Source organism: Gastrolobium bilobum, unplaced genomic scaffold (assembly GCF_033153095.1).
Source record: "Gastrolobium bilobum isolate Gb01-03AN ecotype WA unplaced genomic scaffold, APGP_CSIRO_Gbil_v1 utg682, whole genome shotgun sequence".
Taxonomy (NCBI): domain Eukaryota; kingdom Viridiplantae; phylum Streptophyta; class Magnoliopsida; order Fabales; family Fabaceae; genus Gastrolobium; species Gastrolobium bilobum.
Window position 1 is genome coordinate 326,017 of NW_026898450.1, and position 18,517 is coordinate 344,533.

At 36.1% G+C, this 18,517-nt stretch overlaps 1 protein-coding gene and 1 non-coding gene across 3 annotated transcripts; both read right to left on the reverse strand.

The window, feature by feature from the left end:
• Positions 1–7,998, reverse strand: LOC133316365 (protein transport protein SEC23 D). Of its 2 annotated transcripts, none has more exons than XM_061518106.1 (14): positions 7,610–7,998; positions 7,440–7,502; positions 6,567–6,620; positions 6,305–6,477; positions 5,998–6,184; positions 5,736–5,881; positions 5,508–5,662; positions 4,957–5,038; positions 4,765–4,880; positions 3,821–3,919; positions 2,045–2,168; positions 1,528–1,805; positions 590–804; positions 1–493 (listed from the first exon to the last, which is right to left on the reverse strand). In XM_061518106.1, exons 1-14 carry the CDS (start codon positions 7,938–7,940, stop codon positions 282–284), a joined length of 2,235 nt encoding a protein of 744 aa, XP_061374090.1. In that variant the 5' UTR covers positions 7,941–7,998; the 3' UTR covers positions 1–281. The 2 variants fall into 2 exon arrangements, with proteins under 2 accessions (XP_061374090.1, XP_061374089.1); XM_061518105.1 differs by having other exon boundaries at positions 7,440–7,505.
• Positions 7,999–13,987: 5,989 nt separating this feature from the next.
• Positions 13,988–14,094, reverse strand: LOC133316385 (small nucleolar RNA R71). The gene has a single exon (XR_009752200.1). It is a non-coding gene; the product is annotated as a small nucleolar RNA R71 (small nucleolar RNA).
• Positions 14,095–18,517: the final 4,423 nt, after the last annotated feature.

An 18,517-nucleotide genomic window follows, 5' to 3' on the forward strand; every position in this document is an offset into this window, starting at 1 on the left:
GTCAATATAGATCACCAGCTTTGATAACTCCGTACATACAAAAGAAAAGGGTTACATAAAAAGAAGAAGAGATAATATCATAATGTACATTGACTAGCACTTCAAAACTTCAAAAGGGGTCACGGATATAAAACAGGTACAACAAACAAAGGCAACCAACCACAGCTTGACTCTATGGTTGATTCTTAACGAACTTCAACCTATCCTTACAAAAATGGAAGCACCCTTAATGTATATATTTTTCTGTATCTGTAAATAGACATTGTACCCCAAAAGGATCTCTATTTCATGAATTCTAAAACTTTCTGAGTAATATCTTCGAGGAAGGAAACAAAACCCATCACACTTGTAAGACCACTTCCATCAACATCCTGCTCTTCAATCAAAAAGTTCTCAAAAATAGAGGCATCATCCTGCCCTCCTCGAATAAAAATGAGTTTGGGAGTGATGCATCTCTCTTTCTTCAATTTGTTGATTGTAGTCCTTAACAAACCTGAAAGGTAATGTTGCATAAAATTTAGGTGGAACACATGTTATATTTCTACCAACTAATCCAGTGCAGAAAAAAAGAAAAAAAGAGAAGGCTTACAATCATGAGGTGGAGGAAAAGGAAGTGATGGGTCTGCAGTCGAAGAATAAAACACAATCAGAATTGTAAATGCATCAAGGAAAAATATCGGACTGCCACTGGTAATCAGTGCAGCACGACTCAATGAATGGCGAGGATATGCTTGTTTATCTGGAGTAGCATATGATGTCAACACTGGGTACACAGCACGATGAAGGGAACTTGGTTCCAACACACTACAAAACAAATGAAAATGAATCGCATAATCAATCCTTGAATATACAAATAGAGAACTACAAATCATGCCGCTGAAGCTTTGCATTTATATTTTTCAGTTACCCAACTAACATACTATATCCTTAGGCCTTATCTATCAATAAGGAGACTCATTTTTGTAGAGCCAATTCTTGTGAAATATATTCTAATTTAACCATCTTAGGCTGAAACAAATTTTACTCCTATATATTTATTAGGGTTGGTACACTACAAACAGGAAAAATAATGTCCAAAGTTAACCTTTATTTCTAAATCAAATGTACATACACAGACTTCTAAATCCACGATGAATACGATTTGTTATACATTTAAGGTCACAAGCACTTTCTTGTAACAAATCGTCACTTTCTTTGGTAAAAGATTTGTCATTGTATATTAATTTATTAAATGCTACTATTTTCAAGTATTCCCGTCACCCCTATCCTCACTAGTCGGGATTTCATAAGGAGTGATTGTTTTTTAAATGCTACTATTTTCATTTAGTTCTTTTTATTTGTTATTTCTTAATGTGTGGGCATACGTTAACAAAATCCTTAAATATATTGGCCATTGTTTTCGCAAGTAAGCATCCTGGACTCACGTTCATTCAGCTTTATGTTAGTATGTTTGATTCCTTCAAACAGACATTTATGGCACTATTATGGAAATGCTGTTTCTCAAATAAACCTGATAGCACCAATTACCTGAAAAGGCATTGAAGATAGATGCGATAGTCAGGGTGAACACCTTCTTCATGAAAGCGGAGAAGGGGATTTCGAAGGAGAGCAAAAATCAGGCGTGGTAGGGGCTGCAATTGAGGACATTGAGAGAATGTAACCTCAATCTGAGATCTTATAGAACTTCCATCACTATACTGAATAATTTTATACGCATCATTGTACTGAGCTGTGAGGATCACTAGCCATTCTTGAAGCAAAATTCTACCCTCTCGAACTCCTTCCTCCAAAGAGGCTAATATAACCTGCAGAATACAATATAAGTAAATTAATCACAAAATTTAGTTGAAGAAAGACAGCAGAGAATTAAAAAAAGACAATAGAACAATATTATTGTGGTAATTATATATTAGTAGAAATAGTTGGCAGATTTAAAAAAACAAGTAAAGAAAGCATACCATATACAGAATTAATTATGAAATGTGGGGCAGAAAACAAACACCAATTCAAAGGGCATAGAAGTTAGGTTGATTTTACAATTCACCTTGTGAACCAGCAAAGATAGCACAACTTCAGGATCACAGCTATCGTAAAGTTCATGAATGTTTTGAGCAATTCCAAACTGCGATGTTCGGATCCTTAGCCGACGTTGAAGGGAATGTTTGGTTCTGTATCAATAGTTAGCACAACAAAGTAAGACCAAAAAGCCTTCAATCCATCTTTTTAATTTTTGGATGTTGGAAGAAAATATGACCAAATAAAATATCAAAAATGAAATGCAATTAACATTACGAAAAGCAGTTGTAAGAGAACAAAGCTAACCCATACCAAAATCCAGAATGTAAAAATTGACAAGTGCAAATATAAATAAATACAAAATTGACCATTAGCAATTAAATGCATGATTGCATATCATGCTCATCTTAACAGTAACAATTTTCTCAGAATGTGAAAAATGAAACTCCTAACTTCAATCACAAATTTACTTATGTGCCAACACAGCCTCTCAAGATGTGATTGATAGTATCAACAACAATTGATAAAAAGCTGTAACTAAAGGTACACTATGCAGCAAGCCCAAACCAAAGAGGAGCCAGGCAGAATGAAAGAAACAAAATTCATCTAAAGATACAACTATTCCGAGCATTATTAATTAGAAAATGTGAGGAATTTCATATCCAGCAAGATATCACATAATTGATAGTATCTATTGAGTTATATAAAACCATTAATGTAGCCTCACCCAATAGCTTAAGTTTTTGGGTTGAATTGGTTATTTATATGGTATCAGAACCTCGGTGTACCGGTTTCGATCCTCCCCGCCCCTCACTTTCTTTCTAGTGGAATTTCTTTCTTCGCACAGGTAGGTGAGCCTGTGCATTGTCCACCCTTCAAGTTCAGTAGGCTCTCGTGTGAGGGACCATGTTGAGTTATATAAAACCATTAATGTAGCCTCACCCAATAACTTAAGTTTTTGGGTTGAATTGGTTATTTACAGTATCAACAACAATTAATAAAAAGCTGTAACTAAAGGTACACTATACAGCAAGCCTAAAGCAAAGATTAGCAGGCAGAAGGAAGGAAAGAAACAAAATCATCTAAAGATAGAACCATTCCAATCATAATTCATCAGAAAATATATAAGGAATTTCACAAGAACCATCTTCATCCAGAATTGGGAATCCTAGGAAGAGAGAACCAGCAAGACATTCCCTCAGAATTATGCTGAAATATTCATTAAAACTTGTTTCAAAATGTTCATAAAGCAGATTTTTTTATTCCAAAAATGTCAAACTCATTTTTATGTTCACCTTATGATTTACAGTTTCATGGAGTTTAAACAAAACCGAGAAACATAAAAAAGTCATGACTGGTAAGACATCCCATCTTTAACTAACAGATAATCCTATTGCAACAAGATGACAGAAAAATTGGTAAAATAAAAATCCATCAACTATTTCTGTTAGCTAGACCACAGGCCGCATCTTCCATGCAATAATATATTGGTAGACATTCAACACCAGCAGGGATATAGTCTTGGGACTTGAAATCAGAGAATATACAAAAACTTGGTTGCACAAGAAAAGCCATTGTCAAAGAACAAGCTACAAACTTTGGAAGAGACATAGTTTATGTCAATTTATGGCAAATAGGAAGTAGTTAAGAAAAAAAAATCTGTTCAAATGAACAAACTTGACCCTGACATCAAATTGGACTGCACCTATCATAGATAATATGGAAAACAACTGTACATATACATTTATAACAGGAGAAGATGAATATAAACAATCTAATGTGTGTTCTCTGCTGGTTACCATACCTACTTGGAGAAACCCCTCCTGAACTGGAAAGTTCCTGAGGAGGAACTACAACTGAGTACTGAAATGCAATCTGAAGTGTAGGAACATCTGACTTAGTTCTGTTTAAAAAAGTAAAGTAAACCTTAATCAGAACAGGAAATATATCAGACAAGAAGTACAGCTATCTTGTGATAGAAATTATATCAAATTATAGAAGGTAAGTTGTTATTTATTATCAAAATAATTCAGCTACACTTTGTTTCAAAACATTTCTCTTGCATTCAATTTGCATGCCAAAAGTATACTTTATTAATATTACCTAAATTCTGCAATCAAAGAGAGAGCATTCTTTTTGTAAGAAAGCTTCTTTTAATATGTGAGGAAATTCACCATGATTCGAGCCTTTGAGGCAAAAAATCTGGATAGCTAATCTTTTTTTTTTCCTGGTTCTTGCATGCCTAGCAAACTCTGATTTCCAAGTTCAGGAGAAACCTAAAGTCAGGCATCTCATTAATAGTTTTGTCACATTCTGATTTCTGAGATAATTGTAACACTTGTGTTTTGTAGAGTGCTAGTCAAGCATATCCATTTGTTTTAGTTCATTATGATGTTTGAGGTCCTACTAGTATTGTGACTTCTTTAGGTTTCAAGTATTTTGTCACTTTCATTGATGATTATTTGCATGTTAATTGGTTATATTTAATGCCAAACAGGTCTGAGTTGTTTTACATTTTTCAAAATCCTAGGAAATCAAAACTCAATTTGATATTCTAATTCACACTTTACATAGTAATAATGCCTGCGGATATTTATCTCAATTTTTCCAAAATTTTATGGCTTCTAAGTTCTAATATCATTCTTCACCAAATTTCCTGTGCCCATACCCCTCAACAAAATGAGGTTAGAACGTAAGCATTCAAGCCAATAAGTGTTAGACATGGCTGTAACCAGTAATGATTTATACCTTGAAAATCCAATGTTGTTCTCAAACACAAAGTCGTAAGCATATGTAGCATAAGAATCACAACATATGATGTGTTGAACATTTTCATATTGTGGATCTGGGAAGAAATGACCATACTGCAATAAAATATTAAGTTATTTATAAGAAAATGCGAAAATTGTGAATTACAAATCCATCATACAACACACTTACAGAATTGCCAGTTTTAAATTCGGTTGAGGTTCTTAATCGCAGGACACAACCAAAAGCATATGGCCGACTCAGCATTCGATACCTGCAAAGAGAACAGATCACAATATAGTCACCCAAAGTGACATATGTGAAAGTGTGCACATAACTATCGTTGATACTTATAGTCGTATTGGCAACTGACTATAACAACATTTGAGTTTAATTACCAAATTTGAGTTCCCGTTTATCACTTAAGGTAAGTGATTAATAAAAACAATAAGTGGTCAATTTAATTGCACCTGATTATTTTAAATAATAAATAGCTGCCTAAAATAATAAGCATTCATTTGATATGGTTAACATAAAAATGTATTTGGTTAATTCAAATCTAATGTGATTAAGGAGAAAGGTAGTATAATACCACCTCAAGTTGAGATTTTATTGAAGATACAGTCACACAGCCAATCAGCAAATACTGAACAACTATCTCCTACTGATCTTATATCAAACAATTGCAATAATTTTACCACTAAAGCATGTCCAGGGATATTAACTTAACAAATGAGACTTACATGTCCTGCGGCAATGTTGAATCCTCAGTACTGGTATATAAAAATAAGGAACCCCCACTTTCAATACTCAGAAATTTTAGGGATGCCAAATCAGTGTACTCATTTGTTACGGCAAATATGTCGACACATACACCTGCTTGAACAGCAACGGCAGCCTGTAATACACATGTCAATTCTTCCACTTCTAAGGAATGGGAGACAGAACTAATAATAACATAAGTTAAATACCAGATCTTTATAAAATGGTGTCTGCTCCGGGAGTAAAGCACGATCTGCATCCTCTCCTTTGCTTGCATATTGTTCACCATATCGTGTCGTGTCCAATTGCCCAGCACCATAATCAGGAGGACCAGACAAGAAGGAAAATATTCTAGCTGCAGTACTCAATAGAAATAATATCAATTTGAAGCTTTTAAGTATGCAAGATTGAACATTAAAGAAACACACTAACAAAATCATGAATAGTGAGTTTGTATTTAATCGTTCAAACCTAAAGCAAAAGTGTTTCCATATTCAGATCCAAGGTAACTGCAAAGGGCTTCCATTGCCATCCCAAAACCACGCCCACCAATCAGAACACCTTCCAGTCCTTGACTAGCTGCCGTGGTTCTCTCCCATGAAGTTGTTGGTCTAAGTGTTTCAAGTGCAGATGCAATACGGTCCTTACAAGTTTCCACCTGCAATATAAATATGGAATTTAGATCTACACATTTTTTCCATATATTGTAATCTTTGTGCTTCAACATGAGAAGAACAAATTTTTAAAATATTAAAAACATCACCTATGATTAACTTACGGGAGCCAGAAACTGTAACAAGGGCATGACATCTTCAAGTTCAATTGGTAATGATCCCTCCGCATCATGAGGGATGAAAACATTTTTCACAACAGGTATTGGACCTTGAACATCATACAATCCTAGTTTGTGGCTGAAGGTAGCAAGCCCAAAAAGGGAACCAGGAGCAAGAGCTGCAATAGAACAAAAAGATTTAAAAAAATAAAATAAGAGAAGTGTTCAGAATATCAATATCTTATGTAGGAAAGAAATATATCAATACCTTCAAAAGCTGCCAGCAATGCACTTTTAGTGAGTTCAATAAACTCCTCTGAAGCTGCAGTAAAATCCAAAATATTTTTCTCAAAAAATAACAATTACAAAAAGATACATCCACGTATTTAGGAAATGAGTCAAAAACTACAAAGGAGACAAGTAGAACGAAAACACAATTCTAGTATTGAATAAAAATTATAGTAAACTAGGGGCAATTTTCTTCACCTGGATCATTGCATCCTTTTATACAAATTCAAAAAGACCAGGATAGGCAGATAGATAGTCAGAGAGAGACAGAGAGAGAGAGAGATTCAATAGGGGAAAAAGATCAAAATCATGGCTACTTTTGTAACCATGAGCTTCTCGTTCTACAAAAGTTACGCCAACAAACAACATCATGTGCTTTGATAATCACAGTTCCAAATCCTATATCAGTCACAACTGATAAGGCACGGCACATAATCTGATAATCACTGCCGTGCTTTTTTCTTTTCTTTCTGATAATCCTATTATCAGTCACAACACATCATGTGCTTTGAATCCATGGTCTCACCCTTCACTCTCAATTCTTAAAGCAAGGAATAGTAAATATTAGAACCGATTACCCAATGGAAAAATGAGACGTATAAACATTTGCATTCATTTGTTGCACATAAAAGTTCAAATCACCATAAGCAACATAACCAGCTGAAGTACAAGTAAAATGTCACTGATCTTACTAACACAACTTTCATTAAAACTTCCTAGTCAGGAACCAAGTCATAATCAACGAAAACAAACTCAACAGGAAAACCTAGAAATCCCTAACCAATTAACCTCACTATTGCAATTAGCATTAATCAATGAGCTGAGACGCAATGCAAAAAGCAAGAAATCTTACAGGACAAGTCAACAGCAGCAACATAGACGGGACAAGCCTGCGTAGCCGCTTCCTCCGACGATTCTTCTGCAATATTCGAAATCAGAAATTGAATTTAAAAAAAAAAAAAAGAAATAGTTCAAATTGAAACCGTGAAAAACCGCAAAGGAAAAACGAAGGCATGGAATTACGTTGGGGCAATTCGAGATCTACGAATGAGGACATCATCTCGGCGCAAGATTGAGGGAGAGAGTAGCGTTGGATAGCTTGTGATGAAAGGCCGTTGAGGTTGCCGCAGAGGGAGCAAGACCACGACCACTGTTCAAGCTCGCAGTAGGTGTTGAAGTAGGCCCAGCAGTTCTCGCAGCGAGGCAAGAGGTCGCCGCCGGATCCGTACGCCGGAGATTGGCCGTTCTCGTCGGTGGCGGCGAAGGGAGTGACAGTCACTCCCCATAGGAGGCCGGAGCCCTCGCGTGCGTCCGTGTCCATCGGGAACCGCGACACTGTGGCCCTCACCGCCATGCTTTACTTACTTCCTTACTTCCTTCCACTACCGAGTCACGACTCACTCCGAGTTGCACACTCGTTCCTGCACTTACACTGCAGATCCTAATCATAAACTGAAAGTAACAAAGAAGAAAACAAAAGTGAGTGCAGGGTGACGTGGACAAATTGCGATGCAAGCGTCGTAAGCTCGTGCCAGTAGCATTAACACATTGTGCCACGTTAAAAACCATTACGCTGACATGGGAATGCAGATGCACCAATGTGTTTGATAATTATTCTTTTTTTAGCATTATTTTTTATAATCAATATTTTTTTAAAAAATTGTGTTTAGAAAGATTTTTTAGGGAAAAAAATATATATTTGATAACAATTTATTTTTATACTCAAAGAGATATAAAATATATTTACCAAATAATACTTTTAATAAATAGTGTGTGGTTAATACTCATGTATTTAATAAATATTATGTTAGAGAAAAATTAAAACATAAATATTATTTTTTTATTTTTATTAATTTATGTTTTGAACAACGGTTCTTTTTGTGAAATAGAAAAATAAATTGATTTTATCAAACATTTTTTTTAATTATTTTTATTTTCTAAATTAAAAAAAAATTTTCGAGAACATTGTTATACAGACCTTAATCTACATTTATTCAGCTTTTTATCATTCATATATGGGTTCATTTAATCTTAAGTTGCATGAGAGATCTTCTCTCATGTTATAGATACATATGTGGTGGGGCTCGCCATTTAAAAAAAAAAAAAGGAGTGTCACAATTTTCGATGGTCTATAGGAGATAAAACTACTCTTATGTTACATAAGAGTAGTTTTTCCCTTCATATATATATATATATATATGGGAAAGTGTGTGTCATTTTAAAGGATGCAAAGTTGTGTCATTTTAAGAGAGAGAAAGAGATAGATAAAGGAGGAGAGAGAGTTGACAAAAAAAATAAAGGTGTGAGTCCCACATCTTTATGAGGGTAAAAGAATATAAGTTGTGTCATTTAAAAGGATAAATATTTTTCCCTATATATATATATGAGAAAAATATTTCTGCAGTTAATGCAGATAAGTTATCAGCATTTATTCCCAAAACGACATCGTTTTGGTATTGAAATCTTAAAAAATTATAAATATAAAGACTAATATAACCCTGAAATAAATTAAAATTATTAAAACACCATGATTTCCGTCCCAAAACGACGTCGTATTGGGCTTACTGCAGATAAGTTATATGCAGTAACTGCAGAAAAAGCGAACCCTATATATATATATATATGGTATAATCATTTCTACATTTGCTTTACGTACAACAATTACAGGTGTATAGTTATAATTCCCCATATTCAATGCTTTCATCTTTTGTATGTTTATGATTTCTCACATTTAATATTTTCACGTATATATATGGCAAGTATTTGACTGCTGCATGTACAGCAGCTGCAAAAATGTAAATCCCAATATATATATGGGCTTATCATTTCTCAAGCTGCCGGAGATAAAGTTATCTCCGGCTAGTAAATCATAACCGTACAAAGATAGATCAATTGTGATAAAGGAAGAAAGAGAAAAAAAGAATCATAACCATTCAAAGATGAATCAATTAATATAAATAAATAAATAAACAAAACGACGTAGTTTTGGGGTGGCCGGTTATGATTCCCCACATTTAATGCTTTTATCCTTTGTATGGTTATGATTCCCCGTATTTAATGCTTTCAAATATATATATATGGCAAGTATATGATTGTTGCACGTACAACAGCTGCATAAACGTAAACCCCTATATATATAATGGGATAGGAACATTTGACACTAGTGTTAAACTAAACAAATTGATATCAAATGTTAATCGCTGATTTTTGTAAGTTTAAATATTATAATTTAGGGGAAGGATATTGTGACAACCAAGTTGTGTTACTACCAAGTGACTACCAATCAATCTTACCGTTAGATCGATTATGTTGATCCAACGGTTATATTTATTTTCATCTTTGTATGGTCATGATTATCTAAATTTAATACTTTATATTTATTTTCACCTTTGTATGGTTATGATTTCCCATATTTAATGCTTTCACTTTAAATATGGAGAATCATGACCATACAAAGATAGAAATAAATATAACCGTTGGATCAACATAATCGATCTAACGATGAGATTGATTGGTAGTCACTTGGTAGTAACACAACTTGGTTTCTCAAGGACAGTTCCCAAGTGATACAATTGTGAATCCAAAGGAGGAATGCAAGTTCATTGTGACAAGGATTGGAATTGTGATCACTCCTCAAAAAAAGCCGAAATCAGTTCAGCCAAAGAAAGTTGATGAGCCAACACCTGAACTAGAGCATGAGGAAGGAGAACCTGCAAGGCAAGACGAAGAAGAAGCAAAGGAGAAAGCTGTTGAAGCTCCAAAGAAACTGATGGATTATTCTCGTTTTGAGAAACCTCCATATCCTATGAAGCTCAAGCAGCAAGCACAAAAACAACAGTATGCCAGGTTTTTAGAAATGTTTAAAAAATTGCATATTAATATTCCATTTGCTGAAGCTCTTGCTAACATGCCTAACTATGCTAAATTCTTGAAAGATTTATTGTCTAGAAAGCATAAGTTGCAGGATTGTGAGACAGTAGCACTTACTGAAGAGTGCAGTGCCATCATTCAGAAGAAGTTCCCACCAAAGCTTCAAGATCCGGGAAGTTTCAACATCCCAATTGCGATAGGCAACACCAATGTTGGCCGGGCATTATGCGACCTTGGAGCAAGCATCAACTTGATGCCACTGTCAATATGCAAAAAATTGGGAATTTCTGAACTGAAGCCAACCATGGTCTCTTTGCAATTAGCTGACCGTTCAACAAGGAGACCCAATGGGATACTAGAGGATGTCCTTGTCAAGGTTGACAAGTTTATCTTCCCTGCTGATTTCATTGTGTTGGATATGAAAGAAGAAACTGAAATACCTCTTCTGCTTGGAAGGCCATTCTTGGCCACAGCTCGGGCTTTGATTGACGTCGAACAAGGAAAGCTCGAGTTACGGATGAACGATGAGACAACCACAATCAACGTGTTTAAAGCTATGAAGAACTCATCTGACCCCAGTGACTGCTTCAGACTTGATGTGATTGATGAAGCAGTAAAAGAAGTGCATTTTGATGATCAAGAGACTGAAGATGAATTTGACGATCAAGATGAAGGAGCTCCACAAGAAGGGCGAGAATCTATCTATGAGGTGTTAGAAAAGAAAGAAGATGATTCAGTTCCATTAGCACCAACGGTAGAACTAAAAGAGTTGCCAGAAACTCTAAAGTATGCCTTCTTGGGAGATGAAAAACAATTCCCAGTCATCATCAATAAAGATTTGTCTCCAACTGAAGAAAAGAAGCTGTTGGAAGTGCTCAAAGAGCACAAGACGGCCATTGGATGGTCTATTTCTGACTTGAAGGGAATCAACCCATCCTTCTGTACTCACAAGATTCTAATGGAGGACAATATTAAACTAGTGAGACAGCCTCAGAGGAGACTAAACCCAACAATGAAGGAAGTAGTCTGTAAGGAAGTGATGAAGCTCCTGGATGCTGGAATGATATACCCCATTTCCGACACTGCATGGGTAAGTCCAGTCCAGACAGTTCCAAAGAAAGGAGGATTGACTGTCGTGAAGAACGATCAGAATGAGTTGATTCCAACCCGCACCATTACTGGCTGGAGGATGTGCGTGGACTACAAAAGATTAAATGATGCCACCAGAAAGGATCATTTTCCTCTGCCATTTATTGATCAAATGCTGGAAAGGTTAGCCGGTCATGCTTATTACTGTTTCTTGGATGGTTATTCTGGCTACAACCAAATCCTAGTTGCACCAGAGGATCAGGAGAAAACAGCTTTTACATGCCCATTTGGAGTCTTTGCCTACAGAAGGATGCCATTCGGCCTCTGCAATGCACTCGCGACCTTTCAAAGGTGTATGCTTTCTATCTTTTCTGATATGGTAGAAAAGTTTTTAGAGATTTTTATGGACGACTTTTCTGTGTTTGGTTCTTACTTTGATTCATGCTTAGTTAACTTAGCTAAGGTTTTAAAAAGATGCCAGGAAACTAACTTGGTTTTAAATTGGGAAAAGTGTCATTTCATGGTACAAGATGGCATAGTATTAGGCCATAAGATTTCTAAAAAGGGCATTGAAGTGGATAAGGCCAAATTGATTTTAATTGAAAAACTTCCCCCTCCCGTTAATATTAATGGTGTGCGAAGTTTCTTAGGTCATGCAGGTTTCTACCGGAGATTTATCAAGGATTTCTCAAAGATTGCAAAGCCTCTTAGCCAGCTGTTGATGAAGGATCAAGACTTCCTCTTTAATGCAGCTTGCCTCAATGCATTCAATGTGTTGAAGGAAAAGCTTACCACGGCACCTGTGTTGACGGCACCAGACTGGAGTCTTCCGTTTGAACTCATGTGCGATGCGAGCGCACACGCTATGGGTGCAGTATTGGGTCAGCGTAAGAATAAAATGTTACATGTCATTTACTATGCTAGCAAGGTTTTTAATGAGGCACAATCTAATTATGCCACTACTGAAAAAGAGATGATAGCAGTAGTTTATGCATTAGATAAATTTAGATCTTATTTGATAGGTTCTAAAGTTATCGTTTTTACTGACCATGCTGCCATTAAGTATTTAATGACCAAGCAGGATGCCAAACCACGTTTGCTAAGGTGGATGCTCTTGTTTCAAGAGTTTGACTTGGAAATCAAGGACAAAGCTGGGGTGGAAAATAAGGTTGCCGATCACTTGTTGAGGATTCAGGACAAGCAATTGCAAGAAGGACTTGAAATTGAAATCAATGAGTCCTTCCCTGATGAGCAAGTGATGGCCATATTAATGCATCCATGGTTTGCAGACTTTGCAAACTACAAAGCTGCGGGGTCAATTCCTGATGATCTTACTTGGCAGCAGAAAAAGAAATTCTTCCGTGATACAAGGAGGTACCACTGGGACAATCCATTCTTATATTTTTAATGTGCTAACAGTATTATTCGTAGGTGTGTAGCTGAAGTTGAAATACCGGATATTTTGTGGCATTGCCACGCGTCTGACTATGGAGGTCATTTTGGAGCAAACCGAACTGCGCTAAAGGTGTTGGCGTCCTTTACTGCAATAGTTTTTCTTTTAATATTTTTCTCAAATCTCAATCTTTGTTTTTTTAATTTCTTCAAATTTCTCTCTGAATTATTCACGAAATATTGAATAGTTCACAATTGTTACAAATACCATTATTTTCAAACCAACCCTTGTTCATCCAATAAGAAAGGAATAGTTAAATTTAAATCTGGTGCCTCAATCCTCGTGGGACGATATCTTACTCACTTTCATTACTTGGTACGATCGGTGCACTTGCCGATTTTACGCAACAAGTTTTTGGCGCCGTTGCCGGGGATTGACTACGCCTAATTTATTTTTAACTTTTGAATTTCTTTATTGGATTTTGTTTTGTTACTGACCTTTTTCTTTAGTTTATGCGAGGTAAAGTACATCGGGATTCTTTACAGTTCGATCCAGAAATAGAGAAAACTGCAAAGAAAAATCGGAAACAAGCCAAGCAAAGAAAGCAAGAGGAGTCCTCAAGTTCCAAGCCACAAATAACACCCGTGATGGCTGCCAATAATGGAGATCAACCTCCTCCTCCAGCGGTGTTGATGGAGTCAATTTTGGCTCCTATGTTCACAAGGCCGAACTCCAGTGTTGTCCGACCACAGATAGATGCCAACAATTTTGACATCAATCTGTCGCTGATCAACTTGGTGGAGAAGAACCCATTCGGTGGAGAGGATTACGAAGATCCTCATGACTTCATGGACAGATTTCTGAGAATCTGTGACACCACGAAGCATCATGGAGTTTCTGATGATGCAATCAGACTCAGGTTGTTTCCTTTTGCTGTGACCGGAAAAACCCTCAGATGGCTAACTCGACAAGCTCCCAACAGTATCCGAACATGGGAGGACTTAGCAGCTAAGTTCTTTGCTGAACATTTTTCTCGGGAAAAATACAACAAGTTGGTGAACGAAATCACTAACTTCATTCAGCAACCAGGAGAGACACTCTGTGATGCTTGGACGAGATTCCAGGAGTTGATCAGAAAATGCCCACAATATGACTTTCCAGACGAGAAGAAAGTCAGAGTCTTTTACAGCGGGATGACACCGGATACCAGGATGATTGTCAACAGTGCAGCCGGTGGAACCATCGGAAAGAAGACAACAGAGGAAACCCTGGAGCTCATTGATTATTTGGCACGGAATGATAATGCGTCAACTACAGTTCCTCTGGTTCAAACAGCTCAGCCCAAAAGGGGAATTTTACAACTAGGGAACACTGACGCCTCATTAGCTGAACAAAGGATGATTTCGCAGCAGCTGGCCAGTCTGAATGCCAAGCTCGACAAGATGCAGCTCTCAACAGCCAAGGTAGATGTATTCGACTGTGAGTATTGTAAGGAGCCGCATGATACTAATGAGTGCCCTACACTCAATAACGCTGAACCATTCCAGGTCAATGGAATTTGGTATGATCCACGGCCTCCACAGAACACTCAAAGTTACCAGAGAAATCAGGATGGAGGCAAAGGGAACAACTTCCAAAGGAGGAATCAAGGGAGCGGCTTGGATTATAAATCCAACAACTATCTGCAACCTCCTCCGCTGCAACAAAAAGAGCCATCCGAATTGGAGAAAGCGATGATACAGCTGGCCAAGACCACCAATGATCACATAATGGAGACCAGAGCCCACCACAAGAACCAGGATGCTTCCATTCGAAACTTGGAGAGTCAAATAGGCCAGTTGTCTAGAAGGTTGGCTGAAAGGTAGAGAGAGAGGGAGGGTTGCGTGTGGTGGCTAGGGTACGGTGGTTATGGGGTGTGAAGAAGATGGCTATGGGTTTGTGGTGGTCACCGTGGTGGCTGGGAGAGGGAGTGGGTAGGTCGTGGGGAGATGACCGCCGGTGATGGTTTCTCGGTGGGATGGTTCCACTTTGTGTTTGACACCAGACTTTGCAAGCAAGCTGTCAAACTGCTTGTTGCAAAAGTGTGTGCCTCCATCACTGATGATTGCCCGAGGAACTCCAAAGCGGGTGAAAATGTTCTTCCGTAAGAAAGACACTACCACCTTTGCATCGTTTGTGGGTAAGGCAACTGCTTCTACCCACTTTGACACGTAATCCACTGCAACCAATATGTATTAGTTTGGGTAAGACATAGGGAATGGTCCCATGAAGTCAATCCCCCAAACATCGAAGAGTTCCACTTCTAGTATGCAGTTGAGGGACATCTCATCTTTACGGGAAATGTTTCCCGTTCTCTGGCACTTATCACACTTCTCTACGAAGTCTCGTGCATCTTTGAAGATTGTTGACCAAGTTGTGTTACTACCAAGTGACTACCAATTATTCTCATCGTTAGATCGATTATGTTGATCCAACGATTATATTTATTTCTATCTTTGTATGGTCATGATTCTCCATATTTAAAGTGAAAGCATTAAATATGGGAAATCATAACCATACAAAGGTGAAAATAAATATAAAGTATTAAATTTAGAGAATCATGACCATACAAAGATGAAAATAAATATAACCGTTGGATCAACATAATCGATCTAACGGTAAGATTGATTGGTAGTCACTTGGTAGTAACACAACTTGGTTGTCACAATATCCTTCCCCTATAATTTATTGGGTCATACTTATTAATTCTCAATAAATCATTATCATTAAAATTTGGTGTTAAACTTTTTAATTTGACCCGACATCAAAAGATCATGTCCCATGTATAATATATGGGATTTGTTAATCTACTATAGCAGAAGATAGCTTATCATATGCTATAGATACAAATTGCATGGGTCCCACAATTTTTTTAAAAAAAAAGCAATGGCACGACGTTTAATGTTTCACTCACATGAGAGAATTCTCTTTTGTGACATATGATAATTTAAACCCATAATATAATTGGGAAATGAATTCACGGATAAAAGTAACATTCTTGTAGACACAATACATAAGCACAATACATAAGAGAGAGAAAGTGAGATACGTGGAAGAAAAAAAAATTTGTGAGCCTCATATCCTTATTGTATGTGAAGGAACAAACAATAATTTTCTTGTTACATTACATAAGAGACATATAACCCGCATATATTGTATGTGTATTTGAGTTTTATGTTCATGAAGCAATAAAATATTATTAAGTGCTTGTAATTAGAGTGTTCAGATAAAGTACCTAAACATAGAACGAATTGGGTTTAACAAAATATAGGTTGAAAGCTTTTTATGCTTAGCCTTTACTTCACGTGATTATAAATTTATAAGCCGGCGTGTCACGGGCTAACTCACTTTGGGTCGGGTCAGTCCATTGAACCGAGATAGAAAAGACCCAACACTAATTCCATTGGCCCAATAATTAATTGAGATTTTGTCAGGCCCGTATGAAAAAAGAAGGCCGAACCATATTGTCTATGGCTTTTGATCCTGCGCTCCATGGTCCGCACCAAGACTACAAGCATAGTAGGACTAGGAAGTAACATTAGGAATATTAAAAAAAAAATATATATTCAAAAAAAGAGAGGAAGTAACATTAGGAACGCACGCATAAACACAACGGGCAAAATACAATGATAATTGTGTTATACACAGCAAAGTTAGTATATGCTTGGTTTAGCTATAAAATAGAATAGATTATGTCAAGGGAAAAATATCTATCCTTTTAAAGGATATAAGTTTATATCCTTTTAGATCTTAACCGTTGATTTCCGTCCATCAACGGTTATAATCTATTGTGCCAAACTTAATGGGCCAAATTTATTATTAATTAATTAATAATTTTAATCCAATAAATTATAACCGTTGATGGATGGAAATCAACGGTTAAGATCTAAAAAGATATAAGTTTATATCTTTTAAAAAAATAGATGTTATTTCCTTATGTTAAAGTTTGATTATATGTATAATTAACTATGCATATAATCATTGAAATCTATTTTTTATATTTCACTTCAGAAATTTTTTAATATAGTACAGAACCACCGTGGTTCTTCCATTCAAAAATTGATAGATGGATCAATTTTTTTCTTTCGTCTCTTCTCTCTCCTCGCCCTTTTCTCTCTTTCTTTTATGTCAATTCCATCCAATTTTTTTTCTCTCCCGGAACACATAACTTCACTCTTCACTTTGAAAGGGATAACCTATTATTTCTTTAGAATGGTCCCTAGTTATGGAGAAATTCTTTACTCCTCTTGGTCATTAAAGATGAAAACCATCCATTTTTGTAAGTCCCTTACTTTACACAAATCTGAACATTATTTTAATGATATAAGATCCTCCATAAGGACACAAAAATTTCCCCAATTTCTATCTCTGACTTGTAAATCATTGGGCGGTCAACTGTATCGTACCCTATATATCATAATCACAATCTATAGATAAAACATCAATTTTGGCATCAAATCAAAGAAAGAGTCATTTGCCAGTTTGCCCTAAATAAAAGAAAAAAAGAGAGTCAGGCACAAAAATAAAGTAGCCAAATTATAGCACTATATTCGAGGCATAATCATTGTCATGAAGAAACAATAACAAAGTCTTCATATCACGCGTTATTCATTCAATGATTTGGAATTGGATGCCCAACAATGCTTTTGCCGCACAATAAAATGCCATTTTGTTGCACTTTTTTCGTTAGTACTCAAGCCTTATATTATAGCTAACGAAGTACGGACACTTGTAAAAATAGGAAGAGTCATGTCTGACACTGACACGGCGATACGTTCCGACACAGTGTCAGACATGCGGTTAACTACTTTTTTCGACACGTTGACTATTTCGACATGCGCGAATTTGACCGTGTCCGACACGGTCAAATGACATTTTGTAATTTTTTTTTTAAATTTTTTAAAAAAAAATTAAAATATATTAATAAAGCTTCCACTTGATCATATCAATTTTATTTTTTTGTCTTTTTTCCCTTAAGTAGATAAGAGATCATCTCAGCATCATTGTTGTCAATTCCTATTACGCTCTTGTTGTATCTTCTTCTCTCTGATCTCTTTCTCTAATATGATTTGATCTCCCTATCTGATATTATATCTCTCTCTCTCATCCCAGTTCTTATTTTTTTTTATTAAAACTTCCAATTTTATAACGCGTTGATGGGTATTATTAATTTAGTTTCATTTTTTTGTTAAATTATTAAATATTAAATGAAATATACACTATATAAATTAAAAAAATTATGTAATATTAAAACATGTCCCAACATGTCGAAATCCATAATTTTTTAGAATTGACGTATTGGAGTATTGTGTCGTGTCGTGTCACATGTCGTATCAGTGCTACGTATAGCTGCAAGAATCAAAACTTTAAAGGGGAAGAGCTACACCACTATATCAGAACAGTCATCCTAAAGCAAGTACCGGAAGAAAGATAGCTACGAAAATAGAAGTTTACAAGCCAACTAGATTGATTAGCCAATTCAATTGGGAAATTGGTAAACCCCTCAAGTCATTTGAGTAACTCGAAAAATCGATGGTGTT

Coding starts and splice junctions, on each gene's coding strand:
- LOC133316365 (XM_061518105.1), bottom strand. CDS start 7,940: ATGGCGGTGAGGGCCACAGTGTCGCGGTTCCCGATGGACACGGACGCA. Junction 6,185..6,304: donor TGTTACAGTTTCTGGCTCCC/GTAAGTTAATCA, acceptor TTTATATTGCAG/GTGGAAACTTGTAAGGACCG. Junction 494..589: donor TTTTCCTCCACCTCATGATT/GTAAGCCTTCTC, acceptor ATTACCTTTCAG/GTTTGTTAAGGACTACAATC.